The 24,019-nt window shown below is 40.5% G+C and overlaps 1 protein-coding gene across 1 annotated transcript in view; it reads right to left on the bottom strand.

Moving 5' to 3' along the window:
• adss2 (adenylosuccinate synthase 2) overlaps positions 1-23,395 on the bottom strand; it is a 28,642-nt gene extending 5,247 nt beyond the window's left edge. The window contains exons 1-12 of the mRNA XM_026189533.1: positions 23,131-23,395; positions 12,922-13,024; positions 11,047-11,115; positions 10,905-10,955; positions 10,657-10,723; positions 5,004-5,111; positions 3,246-3,327; positions 3,001-3,127; positions 1,743-1,897; positions 1,221-1,345; positions 471-568; positions 65-214 (exon numbers count right to left, since the gene is read on the bottom strand). Of these exons, the coding sequence (XP_026045318.1) occupies positions 65-214; positions 471-568; positions 1,221-1,345; positions 1,743-1,897; positions 3,001-3,127; positions 3,246-3,327; positions 5,004-5,111; positions 10,657-10,723; positions 10,905-10,955; positions 11,047-11,115; positions 12,922-13,024; positions 23,131-23,292 (1,297 nt within the window). The 5' untranslated portion in view covers positions 23,293-23,395. The remainder of the gene's footprint in view (positions 1-64; positions 215-470; positions 569-1,220; positions 1,346-1,742; positions 1,898-3,000; positions 3,128-3,245; positions 3,328-5,003; positions 5,112-10,656; positions 10,724-10,904; positions 10,956-11,046; positions 11,116-12,921; positions 13,025-23,130) is intronic.
• Positions 23,396-24,019: the final 624 nt, after the last annotated feature.

The raw sequence follows: 24,019 nt of genomic DNA, 5'->3' as shown, positions 1-24,019 counted from the left end.
CTGAAAATCTATCAATTTAAAAAGCTGCTCATCAGTTCTTGCACTTCCATGCGTGACTTCTTACCAGGCACTCCCACATGCTCCTCAATGAAGCGAACGTATTTCTGTGCGTTCTCGGGCAGCTCCTCGAAGCTTCTAGCGGCCGAAGTGTCGCTGTCCCAGCCGGGCAGGGTCTCGTACTGAACCTCCACACGCTGCAGCACCTCCTGATTGGCTGGCACAAATCAATAACAGCATCACACCATTAACTTGACAGTAGGAATCACTCGAAGGGCAACAGCAACAGATCGATGTGTTCTCTCTGAAAACGGAGCTCTCTGTAAATGATCAAATAGACTGGAAGAAGAGAAAAGGCTGCCCGATGATCTCCCATGAAGGCAGAAGATTCTCCACCTACCAAGATCCAGTTTAAGACTACCAAGCAAAACAAAATTCATTAACATAGCTCACATGTTCAAATTTTTCCTCACCTGGAAAGTGAGGTATAGTTTGGTTGTCGACTTTGTACCCTATGCCCACTTTGATCTCGGTGAAAACGTCAAGTATGTCGAGTTTGGTGAGAGCTAAACTGAAAGAGAAGACGGACAGCTTTACAACAACTGGATAAAGATACTTTATATATTTTTACAGTAAATCAGTAAACAGATAAAACAAATCTGCTTTAAACAAAATGTGACAAAAGGGATGAAAAACTGTCAGAAAACAAGAAAAACAAGACTTTTTAAAAATGAATAATAGTCACCGGCAAAACCTATTAGTGGTCCTAAAACCTATTAGCGTCACATCACAATATTCAATTCAATTCACAAAACAGTTGCCTCAAGGTGCTTTGTATAGTAAGGTCAAGATCCTGCAATAATACAGAGATAACAGAGAAATCCCCGACCATATGACCAAGTGTTTTGGCGACAGTGGGAAGGAAAAACTCCCTTATATCCATGTAAGCTTTTAACAGAGCAGTTCCCTCTCTTCTTCTCTTCCTCTAAATACTTCATATAACATATAAACAGGTTACATGATGTCCTGAAGTGTTTAGATACAATAATCAAAGATACAGAAACTTCCTTCTGTAGGGACACAAAACCAACTTAGTGACATAATCTCGCCAAAGTGTTGCGACTGTGCCCTAAGGTGCCCAAGCATCCTAACTGGAGTTGTGACTCTACTCTAAAATACTTTCTTTTCTCTTAAAATATACAAAAAAATGATTTAAAACTCACGCAGTGAAGCCATTAATCATATGTGCATATTTGATGAGCACCAGATCCAGCCAACCGCACCGTCGTTTTCTGCCTGTGGTCACGCCGACCTCCTTCCCTCGAGTCTGCAGCAGGTCTCCGATCTCCTAATGAAAACAAGAGTCTAAACTTGAACATCAGTTCTTATGTAGGTTTTCTGTAAATGTTTGCAATCGCAGAAAACAAAAATACTCTAAATTTGTCTCTAAATCTTTGAAACGAATTCTAAGCTACAGCTGGTTTACTGCTGGCAGTGTGGCAAAACTCCTCCAGGTGGTGCTATTTGAAAATCTACTCATATTTCACACAGACAAATTAAGTGATTAGGCCATGTTTTAACCATGCAGACACAGTAGATACTGTATGTACGAAACAGTTAATGTGTATGTAACGTGCAGCTTTTAATTCTCCATGTGAAATATGAAGTCGTGCTTATTAAAAATAAAACCCGATCTGAACCAAACTTTTATCGTGTTTATATTTCGTATCGGTGTGTGCTCGTACATTCTTCTGCTCTGAGGGGAAAGCACCGATGCCCACTCTTGTGGTGTACGCCTTGACGACCCCATAAACCTCGCCGACGTTCTGAGGCGGCATCCCGAGGCCCGTGCACACCCCGCCCACCGTGCAGTTGGACGACGTCACAAACGGGTACGTTCCTGCAACGACACCAGAGGTGAAGTCGGGTCATACTTTCTCATGTCACATCTCCTTTACTGGTGTGAGCTCTGAAAAGGTGATGTCATCGCAGGCTTGTTTTAGCAAGTGTCCTGATTTGTACTGATTTGTACAAAGGCTTTCATATTTGTCCAGAGATTTGTGACAAAACCTGCAAAACAAGCTGTGACTGGACTAGAAACCAGATGGCTTCTACGTGACACTCAGTTAAATTTAAAGTAATTTTCCTAGTCTGTCCTGTTGTCTGATTAGACCTGCGGTTGCACCTTAGGAAACATACAGACAGACCGACACAAACAGAACAATCAATCAGAAAAATGACATGCTTGGAAATTTTTAAAAGCAAATAAGTGCTGGGATCACAAAACCAGTTGCTGGAGGCTGCTGACATGGAGGTAAACCCATTGTGAGGAGAGACTGTTGTGTAATCAAACAGCAGTTTTGGTGTCTAAACCATCAAGCGTGTCCTGTCAAAGTGCTCTTTATGTAAACGCCGACACCCTGCATGCTCCCATGTGACATGTTCTGATCATGTGTAGATCCAGCCTGTCAGAAAGAGGGGATGTGTTTCGCTCTGACACCACAGAAACTACAGGCATCGTCTCTGGATCATGTTGAACTTTGACTGTAATTTAATCTGCTCTCAATGACAGGTTTATGCTCTTACAGAGAGATATTATGGTTAAGTCTACCGTATCATTTAATGAAAGGAACAATCAAATTGTCATACTTTAAAGTATTATGAGAACAGTTAAAGAGGCCCTCTAATTCTGATCAACTGACCGATAGACTCAGGGTGCCTCCGTGCTCATGCACAGGTGAGTGGTTTGAACTTGTGATTGTGCACGCCAAGCCCAGATGCACAAAGCGCAATAATAACGCTTAAACTTACCATCGTCCCTACCCTGAGCTCCATGCAGGCTTTTGCAAAGAGCATCACAAAGCTTTAAGTGTTTCTTGGACAACGTCATCAGCTCACCGTGGGTGCACTAAACAGCACTTTGCAATCAGAAACAAGATTTATACTGACACTACAGGTTAGCACAAAGAAACAAAGAAGTGAAGTAAACACTGATTTACTGACCAAAGTCGATGTCCAGCAGCGCTGCATTGGCTCCTTCCACCAGGATTTTCTTAGGAGGACCATGAAGTGCCTCGTACATGTAGTGCACACCATCTCTTACCATGGGCTTGATCTGCTCAACATAGTCCTAAAATAAAAAATAAAAAAAAACTCGCAAAAAACCCAATATAAATAATAAATAAAATACAGGGAGATCTGCAAAGAGCACAGCTAAATGTTTTCAGATTTCCTTTTAGTTTTATTACCTTTAACTTGAGCAGCTCTCCGTCTATGTCGATCTTTAGAGTGGGGTACATAGACTGGTACTGCTGGGCCAAAGCTTTATACCTGCAACAAAGAATGATTCTGATTTATTTCAATCATTCATGCACCTTGGTCACACTTTTCATTTTTGTTTGCATTTTAACACAAATGAAAAATAGCAGCACAGAAAATAACTATCGGTTGGACTATTTCCCCCCTCCTTTTCTGGCGGGGAAGTAGGAACAACCAGGAATGGCCACATTCAGAAAGAGATCAACCCTTTGAAGGAGGTCAGTGAAAGTAGAAGGGTTTAGCATAGAAATTCAAATGTCTATCATGGTGTTACCTACTAGGCCTGTGCGATCAAACTCATTTTTTTCTACCTCCAATGATTATTAAAAGAATACATATGAGATAAAGATATTTTTTTATATTTCTTATTTCTTATTTTCCTTTTACATTACCCTCCATAAAACTCCCCTCCCATACTGTGACATGTCCACTTGTGCTTTTCACTTGAATAATGATTATAGTTAAATAACACTAGCAGATTTCTGTTGGTCTGTGTGAATACTTTGGGGTTGCTTCCTTAATCACAATGAGTTACTACAGCAGGTAGCAACTGGTTGGAAACTTTATTTTAATTAATCACTTTGCATAACCGTCACCTAAGTTGTAAAATCCTCCCTGTAAGTATTCAAAACCACCTTGAGATGACCATAACAGCTGAACCATCTTGAATTTCAACTCTGAGTAAGTGAAGCAACTTACAGAGCTGGATTTCATCTGAACACCTGCTTAGATCTGCTTCCAGTAAAAGCGCCTGAGTTTATGGCACCGAAAAAAGGCTCGTCAGCCAGTTAAAATTTCTGAGCTCGGTGGTTCAAAAGATATAAAATACTACTCAGCCTTTAATTAATTAGTAATCTTAAACCTTTGCATAGTGACAGTGTCGCTGTCAGGGTAGGCTGAGCGGTGACTGCAGAAATGAAATGTGTTTAAACAGTTCAACTTTATTTTTGTTTCACTTCTACAGTTGTTTATTAATGCAGCATATTTAAATTGCAAACCAGTCCACCTGAAACTAAACTAAACAACCAGCTTCACACCAACTTCAGCTTCTGAAAAGTAAAGATAAGATATTTTATTTAACCCTTACTTACAGAGACAGTCCCGTTGAGACTCAATGTCTCATTTACATTTACTTATTAATGGGGCAAATCCACTGGTGGAAGTCTGTGGGGAAGTGACCCTCAGCTGCCTTCCTCTGTGAGCTCTGTGAACGCTTTCCTGATAACTTTACGGACTCGATCACTAGTTTAAGATTACACTGAATAAAACCTGGAGTTCATTTTGGAAAGTAGAAGTCAGGAGGATTCTCCAGGGTACGCTCATTAGCTAGCAACTTTCACAGGCTTGCGGTTTCACAGCCAGATTCACCCACTGGTTGGTCACATGCCGTTTCAAAACACTAGATGGCGATGGTGGAAACACTATTTTACTAACCAATGGGTAACACGGTGGTTGCATCCAAGTTTTATATCATTTATGGTCTAAACTATGGTCTAAAGCTTTTTTTGTGATACTGGCACAACAGCAACAGTTACCAGACAACCAGACTCCTGCTGCTGATATGCAAAAGTGATCAGGGTGAACGAGCACTGCATGTTGAGTGTTTATAGACTGTGGGCCTTTCCAGTGTCCAAACCTGTATTCTGAAAGGTAGATGTGACATATATAATGTTGTTGGTGAGACTGACCTTTCAGAGAACTGTGTGAAGTCTGCCAGCAAGTCACATATCCTGAGCCCGGAGCGTGCCGCCTTAGCCGAGTACACCGGACCAATCCCCTTCTTTGTCGTCCCGAGGCTGAGCAAGGCCAAGAGAGGAGGGAAGGAAACACAGAGAAAAGAAAAACAGCATTTACATGCAGTCTTACTCCGCAACATGAACTCTGAAACTGTAAAATCATTTCATGCTATGCACAGTTGCACACAAATGAAAAAGGTGCAGCTCAGTGGTTATCACAAGAACAAAAGTTCATTACGCTGTTTCTAAAACAATACAACATAAAAAACATTTGACCTGCCACCTCTCATTTAATATCACTAAAACGGTTTCAAGTTATAGTCACAGACTAGCAAGTCCGAACTCGTGATGTGGAAACTTTTATTCTCTGAAAAATGACAAAATGCAGATGTTTAACTGTCACTGAGCCATTTGCTTCTTCTCTACAGACTCCAAAATATTATAAACTCAGACAGAAAGCATCTTCTCACACTAGAGTATTACAGTCTGACGTGCTATCACCACAGAATTACTACAGAGACAGCATGCCCACCTAAATACACATCTACATACAAAAGCTTACCATGTCATCATGTACCTCTAATAAGACGCCCTATTAAAAGGAAGTCTTGGCACAGCAGAATATTTACACCATACATGCAACTACAGAACAGAAATAGATAAATATGCCCTACAGTTATTGCACTTCATCATCAGTGCAGCCAATATAACTCATGTAGTATCCAGTAACCATATGTGCCAATGTGCATGAGTGAAAAGTCAGCTGTTTCTGCCAGAGAAGTAAGAAAGTAAGAAGGAAAGTCCAGTCGTACAAACCTTTGATTTATTTTTAAACACATTTTTGCTTTATCTGAAATATTGCATCATTTGACATCTTAATAACACTTATTTAAATACAACTGTCAGAGATGTTTGAAAAGGGATGAACTCTTAAGTACAACTGGGAACAAACTCAGAAACACTACACTCACTGGCTATTCTGTTATGTACTTCTGTTCAACCGCTCACTGATGCAAATATCTAATCAGCCAATTATATGGCAGCAACTCGGTGCAATTCAGCAAGCAGACATGGTCAAGATGTCCTGCTGAAGTTCAAACAGAGCAGCAGGAGTGTTTCTAGTTCCTTGTGGAATCTGTGCGACAACAATTAAGTCACTTCTGACGCAAAGGGGAGCCGAATCTACAATAGCTGTGATAAAAAAAAAACTGTGCAATATAAAGCATGATATTTCAGTGGAATTAAATTGGATTTAATTTGAGCTTTACCCCCAAAGTTTGAATACAGTACGGAATAGTAGACTTTACATTTAAAGTGAGGCAACAAAATTTGAAAAGAAATATTAGACAAGTGGAAAATTAAATGTGTGCAACTTAATGTCCATTTCACTGGCAAATGAGTGATCTTACAGCAGTGCAAAGCTGGGAATGAGTGACGCATCATCTTTTTTCAAATATTTGTAGAAAACTTTAAATATTAATTTATATATTAAAGTTTTTGTTTCTTTTTTACTTGGAATGCTGGTAAATTTGTCAGAGATGAAATTTATGACAGTCGCACAGAGATCCCAGCCTTGAACTGTTTTACAGACACTTTTAATTTTATGGTAGAATTATCTTGATTATGAATCTTGATTATAACATGGAATTGAGAGTTACTAACTTAAATGTGTGAGGTTAGATCAGCAGTATAACACCGGCTGCTGTGATATTCCAGCACTCTGAATTGTGTTGCCTGGTTCTGTGATCGTATTCTGCTCTGACTTTCAGCAGACCTTACACTACAGCGTGCCTGCAGATGCTGGAAATCCACCAGCCTGACATCGCAATCTGCTGAAAGCTTATAATGACTCGGCCATTAAAGCACATGCACTCTGTCGCTCTCAGAAACACGTGAGCCGGCTGTGAGTTTGGGACCGTGGCTGCTTTTAACAGGAGTATGCTGGGTCTGAATTTAGATTAGCATTCTGAATGTTCCTCGGGCTTAGCATAACATTCCTCACACATATCAGTATGACGCAGTGCCCGGGCGAGTACTGAATTAGATGATTGAATATCTCGTTTTACTACCTATTTTATTGCTTGTGTCCTTGTGGAGAGTTTAGAAGGCAGACCGTCAGCAGGAGCCTGCTGCTTTACTTAGTCACTTGTTGAAGCTGTGCTACTCTGTCTCGCGCTACAGAAACAACACCTGCTGCAGGGCTGCTACTCTCTGCCTGCCCTCCAACTTCTCCGAGGACGCCTCCAGGCAGAGGAAAGCGTAGGTTACACGCACAGTGTCACTGTGGAGAGACGTTCGTGCACACATGCAAAGTAAAGATAAGCCTATGTGTGAATAAGTAAAGGAGAAAATGCTATATCTATCTTTTTAAGTTACTATATATAATATAATGGGCTCTGTGATATGTATCCATATGGTTTCAGATACAGAATAAAACAGTATTGTATATATGAATATAGTTCTGTTACATTTTACAGGATCTAGCTAATTCTGTCCCCAAAATTGGAAAATAACTCAAAGTTTAAAGGTATTCATACAAAATAAATTAACTGTGCAGGTGAGGGAGCACACAGAAGAGTCTGTAGATTTGTTCATGCAAATAAATCCTGGTTTATTTTCTGAGACTTTTACAATTTAACAAACTACTTTCGGTCTGTACTGACCCATGAAATGGCCCAAGTCACACAATGACACAAACTAACGACACTAGACTAGACAGACTCCCATTTGTTGTGAGGATTTAATTAATAGTAGAGACAGAGTAAGGCCCTCTTACTCTGTCTGATGGCAGGTAAACCTATTATTGAAACCATCAGCAAGAGATATTAAAAATGCTTTTATTAAGGCCTCACCTGCACAAGCCTAGAGACCTGTGGGAAATCATCTGGTGGTCTCTGGTCACAAATGAAAATCATGCATTCCCCAACAGGCTGCTGGCAGCTGCTGTGAAATCGACTGCTAAACTCCATTCATGCAGGCCTAGAGACCGGTTAGTGACCTCCTGGTAACCACCGGTCTAGAGGAAAATGTGTATTCTGAGATTAGCAAGCCAACGAGTGGTTGCTGATGGTCACAGGCAGGTTGCCACAGACACCAGTAGTTTGTATGGAAGATGTCAACTTGACCGGAAACACTAACTACTCACCAAACAGTGTGGAAAGTGTGAAAAATTCAACACAAACATTCACCTTCAAAAAGTTAGACCTTTTAAGATGCGAAGTGTGGCAAACTTTTGACTTTCAAGGTGGCTGGTCAACATTTCAGTGTTGCTCAGAACTTTTTCAAGTTTCACTGCAAGCCAGAAATTAAATTAAATTAAATTAGATTAAAATGAAAACTGCATCTGCAGGGAGAATAAAGCAATCACAAGGCGATTTTTGTGTGTTCCTTCTCTGCAACCAAATCACACAAAAGCAGATGTGATTGACCGAGTTGTCGATGAAAATTTTTCCCTAGCGGCTGGAATTTGCCAGAGGACGTTGTCGACCGGTCTCTAGGTCTGTGTGAATGAGGTTTATCTTCCAAAGTACTATAACACTCTTTGGCAGCAATTACCCAGTTTAAACCTCCCGACGGACTACAAACAACATTAACATATTATGTTTTAAGCTGTTTTGTTTAACAGCTGAATATTTACACATCGAGCAGCAACAGGATGACATTAAGTCCAATAATCCGCTTTTAACTCCTCGTGGAAATATCTGGCATTTTGGCTGCTAAATCCTCCACGATGTTCACCATCTAGTCTCTTTGCCTTTCAGCTGTTTAGCGATGAGTGCACAGAGTGGATGTTCAGAGATCCTTGTGTAAAATTACACTATGAGAACACAGAAAATGAAAGGTGTGCATGGAGCCGAGAGTCACCACGATGCTCTGCAAAGCCGAGGGTGGGAGCAGTTTTAGGTGTTATTACAAAAAATGTCAGTGCTTCAAGTTTGTATGTGAGGATCAATGTCGTGTTTATTTATAGAAAGGAGACTAAGATGTTTATAGAAGAAATCCAACATGCTGGGATCGTGTTCAAAGGTGCCGTAACATTCTTCTACCTGGATTTACAGTCATACTGTTGTTAACCGCATTCAGCAGCTACTAATGGTGCAACGGATCAAAAATCTCACGGTTCGGATCGGTTCAATTTTCGGATCAGCAAAAATAGAAAAAAAAAGACAAAAATTTGACTCGCCATTTACTTATTTAAGTATTTTTTGCCTATTAAAAAACATTCAACTGAAGATTCATTCCACGCACTTATATAAAAACAAATTAAGGTGCAATATGGACATTATGGACCATGCTGGGCATCCTCTGCATACGGCCATAAACAACCAGGAGTCTGTTCAGTGACAGGTTGCTTCTCCCAAAGTCAAGGACCAGCAGACTTAAAAAGTCCTTTGTCCCACACGCCATCAAACTGTTTAACTCCTCGCTGGAGGGGAGAGGGAGGGGAAACGGGGACAAAGGAGGGGCAACAAATAAGCTGTAGTGCCTTTTCACTGTGCAATAGTTTTTGTTAATATCCAACGGTATAATAGACTCACAATACTTGAAATGTGCCATTCCTTGTATTCTTATTCCTAATTATTCTATTTATCCCCTTTGTATACTCTGTATTTATATTTGTGTATATATGGTATATTTCTGCTCAGATTCTGCAACTTCTGTCGGTGCTGTGCTACTGGAAACTGAATTTCCCGGAGGAACCCACCCGAGGGATAAATAAAGTTTCATCTAATCTAATGTGATCTATAGGGCAGTACAGGGCTTTGTATCTACCACTCCGCTGTGATATAACGAGCGGTCATGGTCACGTGGCTTTCCGTTGACCTGGAGGTCCACCCATTTGTAGTTAAGGCAACAGAAGATGCCTGGGACAGTTCAGCCATAACTTTAAACTTCTCCTGCGCATACTTGCTTGGAACGATCTTGTCACTGAAGTGGACGCGCAACGAGATATCATAGCGTGGCTCAAGCACGTTTATCACAGTTTAAACCACTTGTTTTGCACAACGGAATACGGCCTCCCGTCTGCAGCTAAACACCCCAGTAGCTTTTGTAATATCTTTAGCCTGGTTGGATTGGGCAGCAAAGAGCTGCTTAAATGCCGCAAACTCCTCTGCTCCGCCACTTGGACCGCTAGCGCTGGCCATAACCACCGCTTGACAGACCCACCACGCGCACCATACACATACCTTTTTTTCCCCTTTCTCGAATCTTCGGATCACGCGCATACCGAACCGTGGAGCGGGATCGGTTCGGATTTCGGCTCAACCGTGATCCGGTGCACCACTAGCAGCTACCGCTGGCAGCTGTTAGTGTGTAACATGTGGAATAGTACCCTGACCCTGTGACAGCAAACTGCAAAACTATCCAGAGGCCTGACTAAGATTCACATGACAAAAAGAAAGAAAAGCTTGACTCAGTGCAAAGATGAATACCGAAAACAGAACGCAATCCAAGATAAGGAACACAAGGAGTGGCATTTATTCAATCAACGACTAACTTTAGTGTTTGAAGCTGTGTTTGCTAATATACGGAGTACCTGAAACTTAAAGTGTGTGCACGCTGTGTGTACATTGCAGCCATTTGTAAGCAACAGGTTTCTTACTTCTGGCCTGCTTGCTCTTGTCTCTGCTGTTCCTGAACGCCATCAACCGCTTGGTGGAAGTCAAACACTGCGAAGGAGGGAGAGAGGACACACACACACTCACACACCTCAAAGAAAGCAGAGCTCCCGCATTCACACACACATACACGCGCGCACACACACACACACACACTTCTTCTTGCATGCATTCAAACTGTCGCACACTCTCTAAAGTAAACGAGTGCAGGGGCAGATCTGTGAGGACTTACCAATGTGTGCTCTGTCCGAGATGATCAACCGTTTCTCCCAGCCTTTTAGACCTACACACGCATATATGCTGTGAGTTCCACACAGATAACTAACACCATGTTTTGCTCAGAAAAAGAAAAAAAAAGTAAGTACAGCACTCACTTTTTCCTTTGCGTTCATTTTTTTCTGCTTCTTCGAACAGGCCTGGAAGATGGATCACCACACCATTGCCTGATGTAAAAACAAAGCTATGTGACATTACAGTTCTTGGTTTCAAATCAAAAGAGTCAAAGCTGAGTTTATTTCTCTGTAAACTATCAGTATATGCCCTATTTTGGTTTATGATCCCTTAAAGAATACACAAAATTATGTTTAAAGAAAGAAGAGTGACTTTTGATACGAAAGTAAAATGTTTCAATGCCACAGTGAAGGTTCAGATTGTCCTACAACAGAGAAATTACAGGTAGTATAAAATTCTATCATCACCACAATGTCACACTTTGGGATGTTTGAACAGAACGGAGGCTTCATTAATGATATTAGAAACAAAACTTATTACAAAGACAAGTCAAACTTTCTGACATGTTATGCTTCACACACTGTTGATGATGCAGCTCTGTTGGGGGCTGTCATTTGTGATGCTGTCGATCGGAGATGTCCTGAGTAGCTCTATGGAGTGATATCGAGGCCAATCCAGGCTTATTACTCTGGATGAACTAAAATAAACCTGATCAAATTTAAACCCTGTCTTTATAGCACTCCACTGTATTAACTTCAGCCTGCTGGTGTTACTGTGCAGTCAGCCTCTATCAAGCAGCTTTGTGCTCTGAGAGAGTGAAAATTAAGGGCAAATGAGGAGAGAGAGTGTGACCTCTGAAACCCAGACACTAACAGATGTGTTACTGAATCTTAAATCTCTCCTCTGACCAGGGCACAAAGCGTTTAGATACCAGCCTCTCATTTCTGGCCAGAGCTGACAGTTACTTTCACAGATAAGTGATTTTGTTTCCAGCGAATAGTCGCATCGAAAGTTTCTGTGACCTTGAACACACTCATCCTGGCTAATCAAGACTTTTGTACAGTTACAGTTGTTTCATGAGCACCAACCAGTGTTCGTTTCAGTCAGATCTACCCATTACTCCTCGCATCATGGTTCAAAATACATATAGGTGACGCTAAATTTGCCTTGTCTGTTGTTTGTTCTATACTGTCTGCTGTTCAGACCACAGTGGAAGCAAACCTGAATGCGGAACTGGCCAAACAGGATAGCCTGCATCTGGAAATGTTTTAACTTAGTTGGAAGATAAGCTTATCATTCCCATTTGTGGGCAGAGTCGCTTCATTCGACTGTGTGTAAGTTGCATCTAAACCAAAGTCAGCGCCCGTCATTGTGAAAGCAGTCTTAGGTGTGCCTGAATGTAATGCCAAGAGACAGAGCAGAGCTTTCTTTACTCACTGGAGTATTCAAACAGCTGGCTCTAATTAGCTTTTAACTGGAGCTTCATTACGTGGAGGCAATGAGGTAATTACTTTAACCAAATTAAATATAGGAAACAAGGAAATTAGCTATAAAAGCATTAAAAAAGCTCTTTTAATGACACTGTCAGAATGAATGTGCCCACTAAATGAGACGTTCTCAAAATCTACACAGGAGGCAAAGTTATGTCACAACAAACAGAAATAAGCCTCTACACATGAGTGCCACAGTCGTAAGCAAAAACAAAGCAGAAACAGTATTAAGTATTGATAGACTGTACGTGGTCAACTGCAGATGTGTACAGGGACTGGAAGCCTTAAAGGAAAAGTTGGATCCATTAGCTAATGAAATTACTGCAGATGGGTGGATACGATGTAGCCTGCAGTCTGGCTCCGAGTCAAGCCGATCGCACTCGCTGTAAGAGTCGTCAGGATGGAGGCTATATGAGCGATGACGAACAGCCAACTAAAAGGGATCGCGATCAGTTCAAGAAGAAAATAGCGAGGAACTGTGTTTGTATCGTGCAGCAATGTAAGTGTATTTCTGCATGCAATACACACCAATGAAAGCGGTGACCTTGGGGTTGATGATGCCGCTGGGTAGGAGGTGAAAGTCGTACTCGACTGAGTCGACCACCACTGTGTGTCCTGCGTTGTTGCCGCCCTGCAGGGAGAGAGGGGGGGGAAAAACAGAAACTGATGACTAAAGCCAAACAGAAACTAGAGGAGGCTCTCCAACTTTGTTTTGAAAAGCCAAATAGTTTGGCGAGAAGCAACAAGCATCATACACAAACCACGAAGCGCTGCCTGTTAGGGTATGTGTTGCTCTGCGCTGTTGCTTAGAAACTTCTGTTTACTTTGAGGTCAGAAAGCAGAGGTATCAACCCAGTTTAAACCTACTGACAGATGCATGGAAGGGCATGTCAAACGAACTGTTGGTAATGTGTGTTAAGAACGCGTTCATAATCCTCTAGTCTGCACACCCAAACACAGCGACATGTTCTGTCAAGACTCTACAACTACAAACGTACACTTTAAGAATATATAATAAAGAAATATTCGTAGTTACGCCTGAAGGACATGGTACTCCAAGAAAGGAAATGAAGCTGGAGGAATAACGAGTTCTTGCGCCCCTCCTTACAACAAGCTGTGATTACAAAAGTAAAAGCTAGACTGAAGTTTATAATATTTGCGTAACAATATGCAATTTGTCTACAGGTTCTAATACTCAGAATTTAGATTTATATAGGGCTTTACAAGCTCTTCAGTCCTTTTCTTGTCAAAATTGGTGCCTATATTAACCATAATCTGTCTTTTTTGTTTATTGAGCCTTATTAGCAGCTTATATGGCCTCAATAATCTTCTACAGTTGAGAAGAGATTACTAGCAAGAAAAAAGGATATGGTAATGCTACTTCTTTCCAACTCCACACTCAGATTTCTAATTTTTAAGTATTTAACCAGTGAGGCAAAGCAACGACACTTATAATAGCTCATCAGACTCTGTGCAACTTTATACAAACACTGTTCACATTTGCAGCAACGCTCGCCAACACTTAAACTGACTTTGACATGTATAAAAGGCCAACTCCTCACACTTAACAAGACGACGCTATCTGCCTGACAGCTAAGTCGGTGAGAAAACAGAACCTCATCAGTTTTTTTTATGATAATAGTGATGATAAATCACAATAGTGATGACAAATTTATGACAAGAACAAAATCAGCTAATCATTCAGACTGTGGACTCTTGGAAGTGCAGGTTCTGAGAAGCGAAAGCAGTATCACTATCGGTGTGTAGACGCTCAGTACTGAACTATATCTGTACACCAATTTGTTTGCAGCACAAGACATCCACTGGCTAAAGGAAACTACAATTTCAGACAAGCAGAGACCATTTAATCTTGTTGTATTTAATCATGCTTCTGTGAGTTAATCTGATAGGATGTAGCACAGACGCCTGCAGATGATTTAGCACATCTGACTTTAGAGATAAAAATGGGGGGGACCCAGAAAAGGAACGGTGAGTTCTTGGACTAGAACATCACAATCTGACCTGCTTTACTCCTCTCTTCTTCATGTTTATCAGTCAGATGTTAAGGTAAAAAAGAACACGAGGTACACGGAAAAGAAGGGGAGAAACAAACAGATACTTAAGCAAGTACTTCATTTTTTAAATTTCTTTTTCTTTTGCTGTGATGAAAAATTAAACTGCTGATCCATTTTTTCTGCTGCAGCTTGCGTCACTACCCACAACCCACGGTGCCTATTCAACTTATGCCTGTGGACATAAATCAGGCTCAGCATGTGCTTTGGTCACATGGAGTTATTCCTGGCTACAGCAGCACCCTGAAGGTGGAGAGGGGAAACAGATGGGGGGCAGATGCCTCTCCTTTTTAGATATGACTTTTACGATTCACCCCATCCCCCCAAAGAACCGAAGAACTCCGGTCTTCCAGCAGTCCCATGATCGGCTTCTCGTACCCATCACAAGACACAAATTTTTACAATGGTCACCTACTGCCCTTTAGTTTGGGAACTGCAGGGGCAGTGTGATTACTGCTCTAAGGGTACAATAGAAGGTCTCTGCTATGCAAACATACTTCAACAATAACAGAAATGATTACTATTATTAAAAAAGAGACAAAACTAAAGCTGTAGAAGCTTTTTGACAATAGATAAAGGACCTGAGGAAAAATCTGACCTTGCTGTTGGTAATAATGAATCATGCGACTCTAACCTGGGATAAATGCTTTGATGTGAAAGGAAAAACATGAGTTCATCTTGCAGCTATGCATCTCTTAGCCATTGGAATTAACTGGACAATTAGTCAATCCCTACGTCATCAGGCGCTACTGGTAGTTTCTTCTGAAAGACATAATTACATAAGATTAATTTACAGATTATTTGGCTTCAGCTTTAAGAGATCTTAAGCTGATCCAATCTTTGGATCTTTATTTGGTTAATGTGTTTAAAATGCATTTTTTGCCCCATCCTCTCATTAATGTTGTGATGCAAGTACGGTACTTTTGAAAAGCACTCGTTGGTCTCAGATTTCATTTATTTTGCAAAAATAAGCAGCTTAGAAAAGAGCAAGCAGAAACTTCTACTCAATGTATAAGATTTTAATGTCTCAACGCCTCTGTTTTTACTGCTATGTCAGAATGGTAAGTTGGGTAAGTCGATGTCTTGCTGGCGCATCTGATCTTTTAGGTAGCATCGATTTCCAAAATGAGCTCAGTTCAGCGGTTTTGATGTTCACACTTATATTTTCTCTTCTTTTTTTACTTTTACAACTAATAGCACTGAAAAGAAAACCCAAACTGCTCAAACCCACTGGGCATACCAAACAGCGAACAGCAGGCACACATCGCTAGAACTGGTGGCCAGCAGGTCAGCAGGTGGTCAGCAGGTGGCCAAAAACTCAATAAAAACTTAGAGTCTGAATGACTTTTTGAGTATGATCATGATAATTGGATAACACTCAGCCTTGATGATGAACATGATACTTTTCATCAGACTCATTATTAGATCCTACCTGCAAGATAAACCTGATTTTTACAAATGTCACCCACAGAGTTTTACACAGAGACAGCAGTGGGTTCAGTAGATTCAAAGACATTTACATTTTCAGAGGCTGGGTACGACTCAGTATTTATATCTCAGATCGCTGTCAGATAAATATTGTTTTTTTTCACAGAAGATACTGTGATATACCACAGCAGGAAAAGTGATGCTTGATGGGACACAGTATCTGCAGTTGGAGAAAGAAACACTTTTCATAGACGTTTTGAGAGTTTGGGAGAACACTGGACTACTTCAACCACAAATCCTGCTTTTTAAACTAAATATAGTTATTACATTTGACTTATTTTAAAAAAGCTTTGACGCCTCACCAAACTGTGTTCACGTTACCACACTGAATCCCATGTGTTAGCACAAAAACAGGGACTTTTTTTTAGCGCTGCCGCTTTTCATCTGAATCAAGTAATGTGCAAAACAGTCAAAACCGTTCAGCACCAACTCCGTTCTGTTCAGTCATTTAATGCCAGATAACAACTTTGCTAAACAGATCAGTTGTACCTGACACTTTGTCTCTGAGAACCAGGGAGTCATAGTGAGGACAGGATCTTCCTCCTAAACAGGCTCATGTTTTGTTGGCAACCATTTGCCTTACTCAAGTGTACTCTGACACTAAATTGCAGGTCACTGTCATTTTCTGTACTACCTTACAATGCTGCAAAAGATTAACTACATCTTACGAATCAATCATTAAATAAAATCAAATACCATACTCCAGAACTTGGAGCGTGTATGTATATTTATAAGATATTAACTAGCTGTTGGGGATGCTCACAGTTACTTTTCTTCTTTGTGATGCAAGCAAAAAAACATAAAACAGGCAGGTAGTTTAAGCTAAGGCTGGATGTGATCACACCCCGAGCAACCTTAACAGATTGGGGTTTTTCAAAAAGATTTAGAAGCCCCCTCTAAAAAGTTTTGGCCTTCCACTCGAAAATAAATGAATAAATGAATAAATAAAAGGCCCAAAAAAGAAGCACAGAAGGAGACTGAGATATCCTTTGGCCAGATGAGCTAAACCTAGGCTTTGTTCCACTCCATTCTGGGTTCGTGCCCATGTACAGTTAGGAGCCCATCCAACGGGCAAATGAAAAAAAACAATATAACTGTATTTGTTTAAATGTTTCCTCAATCTATATATTACCAAAACGCAGATCTATTTAAATGATATAATTGGTAGAACACAGTAGTTCATCATACACACTGGTGAGGCTAGTAGTAACTCTCAGAGTCAGCTGGCTAAATGATACAGTACTACAAAAACGAATGAAACAGAAGTGATGGAGGAAAATGGAAAAACTAGCAATGCAGTGAATTTATGACGTGAAACTTTGGTCCAATCTAAATGAAGGAGCCAGGCTGCCCTGACCAGTGCAGGGGTTGCTGCAGCTCTCGACCAAAGCAGTGAATATCGAGAGAATATTTTACCTGCATTATTATTTATGTTTTGTTCAACAAAGAAAGTTCCTTTTCTAATTGGGCAAGAGTATTTTACCCGAGAAGCTCTCTGAGCTCTATACTTTATTACTCTTTCAACATTAATCCGTGAGCAGTAGATCTGACTGTGTTATTGATGAGATTAGCTGAATCAAACCAAGTTGCTCTGGTCCCACCACATAGTTGTGCCCAGGGGTCTTTAACTTAAAATTGACCGCCAGCATCTGCCTCTAACTGGTCACTGTGCAGAAGCTTTCCTGCATATAAAAACTAATGATTAGTTCTCCTTATGTGAATCCCTGTTGTGAGCCAGGAAAAATCCTGCCGTGGTTTGATATTTCCCCTCTTTTTCTGGTAGGAAGGTCTGACTTCAGTTCATTACAGATGATTTATACGATTTTTATCGGATCCCTTTAAGTCTTGAAAGACCAAATGCATCAAAGTCGAAGGGCTAACAGGGCAACAGTCTCTGTTTTCTTTTCCTTTTGCAAACATCTCTATAGAAACTGAGTCGACGTGCGGCAACCACGTCTCCAGCTGAACTCGTACACCATTATAATACAAACCATTGTAAGCTAAACCTACACTGTAAACAAAACTGGACAAAATGGGCTTTAAAACTTGAGAGGAAGTATTATCAGTTTCACCAGATAACCTTGCTTCACAGCCCTTTGTTCTGCATCAGGTACGTTTCCCATCTCCGATCAGGTGATCGAGCCACTCTAAACTTTTAACTGTAAAATGTCTGAATAGTGAAAAACACTTTGTCCAAAATGATAAATAAAAAAGTAAAAATATGACAATCTGGAGCTGTTGTTTAGAAAACTACTTAAATAATCAGCTATTAAAGTACGTGTTGAGTAATTTCAATCCCACATAGGCATCAATGTACTCAGCTATAACACTTTACAGTTTGTATGTTTTCCTTTTGTTAAAAGCACGCAGTCACAGTTTACTTTAATCACTGATTGAATTGTCTTCGCATTGTGCATTCAACGAATGTTTAAACGTTTAAAAGGTGTGAGCAGCTTGTACAGAAATATATTACTGTAAATGTGTTTTGCTGGTATCACGCCCTGTCTGCTACACACCTCTGACTCACACACCCAACTGTCACCAACAGCATCTTAGAGGTCTGGGCTGTAAGGGACACTGAGCAGGACTGCTTGGCAAAGCTGATTTTATAAAAAGACTAAGGGTGCCTGCTGCAGCACTTCACCGCTCACTTACACATCAAGCACACATGTCATAACATCATAATGCAGTGAGGGGAAGCACGTCTGTGCAGGGTCGCCTGACAGACAACTGGACGGAAAAGGGAGTTTCCTGAACAACCAGTTTTCACGAGCACTCGGCAGATTCACTGGACCGTCTGCGTTAGTGAAAGAGGCTGTTTGATTACAGCAGAATTATAAACCACAATTATTTTGGCTCCTGTTGAAATTATCTGACAGGTTTATACACGCACTTTCCAAAAGTAATTCTAGGCTTATCGAGCAATTCTGTATAATTACATCGACTTCTTTAAACATTAATTATATTTCAGCTGAAAAAAAAGAAAGAAGCCACAGACTGTTGTGGGTTAATTTGGACTTTTTTGAGTGGAGAGCAATAAATGTGGTGCAGTAATTGTTTTATCTCAGTATCTTGTTTTATAATTTTGGAAGCCAACATTAAAATTTTAATTAAAAATTGAACCAAGTGCACATCACAAGGTGTTATTAAGCTTTGCTTTTTTATTAGGAACAAGGTTTGCTTATAGTGCTTATCAGTTTAACAGGAAATCCTCCCCATCTGCTGTCAAACAGATTTAAATCATAATTTTGAGATGTTTATTATGCATTTTAACTGCTTTGGTATCGCTGCCTGATTAGAGGATATGGTTAATATTTTGCCGGTTCACTTGGTAGGAGCTTTGTGAGTCTACTTAGTGGAAGAGTGCAGGTTTGAGCTTGAGTTAGAGCAGGGATGTCAAACTTATTTTATATCGAGGGCCACAAACAGCTTACTTTGATCTTATGTGGGATGGACTGCTGAAACTCCAATTTCTGACAGTGTAAAAAGTTTAAATGCATATTTAATCAATTAGATACTTTAATATAAGACAAAGAAGAGATATTTCAACATTTTGCCTCACTTTGTCTACATGGTAAAGAAATACTGCTTTGCTATGCCCTCCTTCACATTTTCCATAACCATCCAACCGGCCAGATCGGGGTCTTTAACGGGCCGATGCTGGCCCCCGGTTCTTATGTTTGACACCCATGAGCTAGGTGAGCTGAAAGGACTATCTTGAGTCTAATTTTCAAAAAAGTTACAGTGCTGGAGGCCAGAACAACACATCATAAATGCATTCACCATATGTTAGTGATCAGATCTTTAAGGTGAAACGGTGTGATGCTTTTCTCTTTTTAAGGCACTTCTCTCAAGCAAGTTTCAAACCTCTGAATCAGATTTTCACACCTTGCCAAGAAGAATTTAAACCAGTGTGTTTCTGAGCCAATCTGTGCAATTACTACAGGGACATGGTGGAAAATCTGTCATCGCAGTTGCTGCAACCAAGAAGTGGGTATACGGAGGATAAATTAACATTGCAGTGAATTGATGTGGACTATCCTGACGCTGTTATTAATTGTGCGTAGGCACAGCCGGATTACTGGAAAGAGGAGGGAGGCACTGGGGTTTTTATTTGTTTCCCTCTTACAGCATGAAGAGGAAGTACCAAAATCACATTTTACCTCATTGTGACAGAGCGATAAAGTATTTAATTTCACCTGCTTTTTGTTTAAATGCATACAAAAACAGTTAACAGAGACAGACTTAACCGTTGAAGCTTTTGCCTAGAAAAGAAAATAATAAACCTGGTGCATAAGCCTGGCAGGCTTGTAAAACATACTGTGATTAGTTTGCTTCCCCACTCCTCACTGCATTACATGCACAGATTCAGGCTGACAAACTGCCTGTTTGCGATCTGCAAAGCTTTGATGCCTTTTCTTCCAAAATAGGAAGTCCTGCGCATTGTTCTGCAAACACAACACACTCAGCTGACTAGTTTGCATGTTTTGTTGCTAAGGCAATACCTAAACCAGTCCAAAACATAAGGTTGCTGCATTTCAAATCCAGACACTGTATGATGCGTAACAACATACATCACAGCCCTAATATAAGCAGTCTGATGCAGCCTTGCCAGACGTCAGCAGTCTTCTTTCTGTTGCTTTCCACAATAACAGCAGGGTTTTAAGAATTTCTTTTTAACTGAGGGTTTTAAACCTTTTTATTTAAGCAGATCAAGGGCAGATACAGGCTGGACAAAAAGAGGAGAGGCATATTAAAAGCCCAGGGATAACATATCCGGGTATTTTAAAGTTGAATCCACTCATTTTGCATGAGGAAACCACAGTGGATGCAATTCAAAAGTCCTTGCAGTCTTTGTACTGTCACCATTTTACTAGCAAGCTTAATTTTATTGTATGTGAGATTATGGGCTCGGTCTTTAGTCTTGCTAAATTAAAAAGGTGAAATTAATTTTGTAGATTGTGGTCATTATTAGAGTCTGGAGGACTACTTAGGGTATGCTCACTGGCTCATGATTTTGTCAACTACAAGTTGTTAGCCAATGAGTGTGTAGTGTCCTCTGTGTCACCGTCAGGCCTCAATTGTCATGTCTGGCTTCAAAAGATGGTCAAAAGAACCAATGAGTGGCTCTAGCCATTGTCTATGCAGTTAACAGATTTAAAAAAAGCTAAAACACTAAAATCTCTCTAAAAGCAAGCTGTGCCACTCTGTGACCATCGTGGTAATGGTTACAGAGGACCATAAGTGTCACGTCAATATTCCTTATAACATGGAGATTCACCCAAATCTCCATGTTGCAAAACTGACCAGGCAACGCTTCACAGAGCAAATGAACAATGTAAATAAAGCATGCTTTAAAAGAAACCGTACAAGGCAAAGAAAGGGGATATTCTTCAATGGCATAGTCAGTCACTTGATCTCAACCCAAGAGAGCAAACAAACAAGCAGCAGCTGAAGCTGGCTGCAGTTAAGGTCTGGCAGAGCATCTCAGGGGAGGACACGCAGCATTTGGTGACGTCCATGGTTTCTACACTTCAGGCAGTCATTGACCGCAAAGGATTTTTATCCAAGTATTGAAAACAGTCCTTATGCCAGTCTCTCCATCTACTTTTGAATTTGTATAAACATGGCTCTAAAATGCTTTTGTATAAAACATACAAAAGCATTGTGGAGTGTATATAAAGTCCTCATATAAAAAGAATTGAAGTGCGTCACTTATTATGAGGTAAAGTAAGTGTCTACAACAAATGCTGATTATTAGTAATCAATTAGTAATCCTTAATTAATGCTTCAGAAAGCAGGAAGAGGGCATTCTTTAGGTTTTACAACACTTGTTTTTGGAGGAAAAATAACCTTACTGACCACTCAAAGTGCCTTTAATTGCAAGTTACACTGTAACCACATATTCATACAGTACTGTAAACTTCAAGCACTTTTTGCAACTCACATCTATGATCAATTCACCAATGTGTGTCGTAGGATTGTACAAGGAAAAGGAGTACTCATATAGGCAAACTGCACGCAGACAGGCTTGGTACCAGGAACCTTCTTTATGTGAAGCAACACCATTACCCACTTTTCCACCGTGGCACTGAGGTACCCTCTCTCAAGGAAACCTTTGACCTCTGTATGACCTCTATTCCTTTTGTGCCCCCATACACATCCCTCCTGTGCTGTTTTACTATTGCACTGTTTAGCAATTCCTCCCATGACACTTTAGAGACCAGCAGGTGCACAGATAGATCGCATGTCACCACTGTCCCATAAAAACATACACAGAGACATGGCATGTACAACTTCAGAGTTTCAAGAGTCTCTAGTTTGACTCCAACAGCATCAGTGTGTTAGAGTTTGTAGTACCTGCACATTTTTAAAGTTTATATTTTTGTGTATTTTGGGTGACGTTTGAAACGCTGTCAAATGTCAACACGGGTCAATTTTGAGGCCAACAGCAATTAAGATTTAAAAGAAGAAAAGAAAGAAGAAGAAAATGCCTTAAGATAACTTTAATTGTGCCAATACCGCCAAGACACAAGCATTAATGAAGAGCTCGGCGAGAATAAACACAAACCGAGGATAGCCGCTGTTTTGCGCCTTCTCTCTTTAAATAACCAGCTCTAGGTATCTGTTTTACGTGTGCACATGAAGTCACCACAGCTTTACAGGTGTTTGGGGAGCTAGGCAGCTAGCAGGAATTCAAGGTGACTTTAGCAAAAACACAGAGAGCCAGCCTGCCTGGGATGTTCGTCAGCCAGGAAATAGTCGCTGGCTTGTTGGATTCAATTCACACGGTCTTGTGAGGATGACAGAAAAAAGGGGGAGGAAGACCCCGCTTTTTCCGGTGCTAACCACTTTCACGAGGTGTGAAATTGGTGAAATCGCACCTGTTATGTTGGGTATTGGTAGTTCGGGACAGTACGGGTGAAGCCCGGCACGAAACAGAGGTGCTGTATAAAAGGAGCTGAATGTATTGCTGTCGAGTTCGTGCAGATTTGTATTTGCATGATTCGCGCAATATTTCCGTGGCGTGACAGCTCCCACTGAGTGGCTGGAAGTCGGAAGCTGACAGTAGGTTTTCATAAAGAATGCGGCAGAACATCAGAGAGGCGGGTGTTTCAGCTAACGAGCAGCAGTTACCTGCGGACTCTCTCCTGACGACAGAGCTCACCTAACGTACCTGGCATCTGCACACCATGTCCGCGTCCTGTGCCAGCAGATCCACAACTTTCCCCTTCCCCTCATCGCCCCACTGAGCGCCGAGTACCACGGTCACTTTGTTGCCAACCGTCGGCCTGGGTATCCGTGTTTTCGGGGCTTCCTGACTCCCGCTGTCCGACATTTCAGCTCGGTACCTGGCTGTCTCCACTCCTCACCGACCTAGACTGGAGGAACTACCAGCAACTGAGCCGAACCGGAAACCTAGCTTATTCTACGCATGTGCGAAAAATTCTTCTTCCCAGTCCTTTCACAATAAAATTCAGTTTTGTCAATGAGCAAAACGTTTCTTTTTGTGCAGCTTCTGTTTCTAGACAAAGAAAAGCACAACATTCTTCTGAGATAATAATATTCCCCGTTTTATCGTATTTTAATTATTTATTTGTTTTTATGTTTGTTCTACCTAAGTACGACTCATTATTATCACACTTTGATTTAAAAAGAACAAACAAACAATTGAAATTACTTATTGCTACTATTATACTAGGAGATGGTTAAATTTAGTACTTTATTATTCTTTCCTATAGCAAACTTTCTGAGCTTGCACAATGTTAATATTCCTATATTTGTTTGTCTGCTTGATGGAAGTTTAAACAGAAAGAAAGAAAGAAAGAAAGAAAGAAAGAAAGAAAGAAAGAAAGAAAGAAAGAAAGAAAGAAAGAAAGAAAGGAAAAATAAAGAAAAAATATGTTCTTTAAGTAATTTCAAAAATTCCAGTAGATTCTTAGATTTAGAAAAGATTAAATGTTTCCTCTTAATAAATATATGCATGTTTTGATTGCCTGGAGGCTAATATATGAGGGAGTTTAACAGTTAATAACACACTTATTACTATTTTGGTAAAGACTAAT

This window comes from Astatotilapia calliptera, chromosome 13 (assembly GCF_900246225.1).
Source record: "Astatotilapia calliptera chromosome 13, fAstCal1.2, whole genome shotgun sequence".
NCBI classification, from domain to species: domain Eukaryota; kingdom Metazoa; phylum Chordata; class Actinopteri; order Cichliformes; family Cichlidae; genus Astatotilapia; species Astatotilapia calliptera.
Note: the sequence above shows the minus strand (reverse complement) of the source record. Positions and strands in the feature narration are given on the sequence as shown.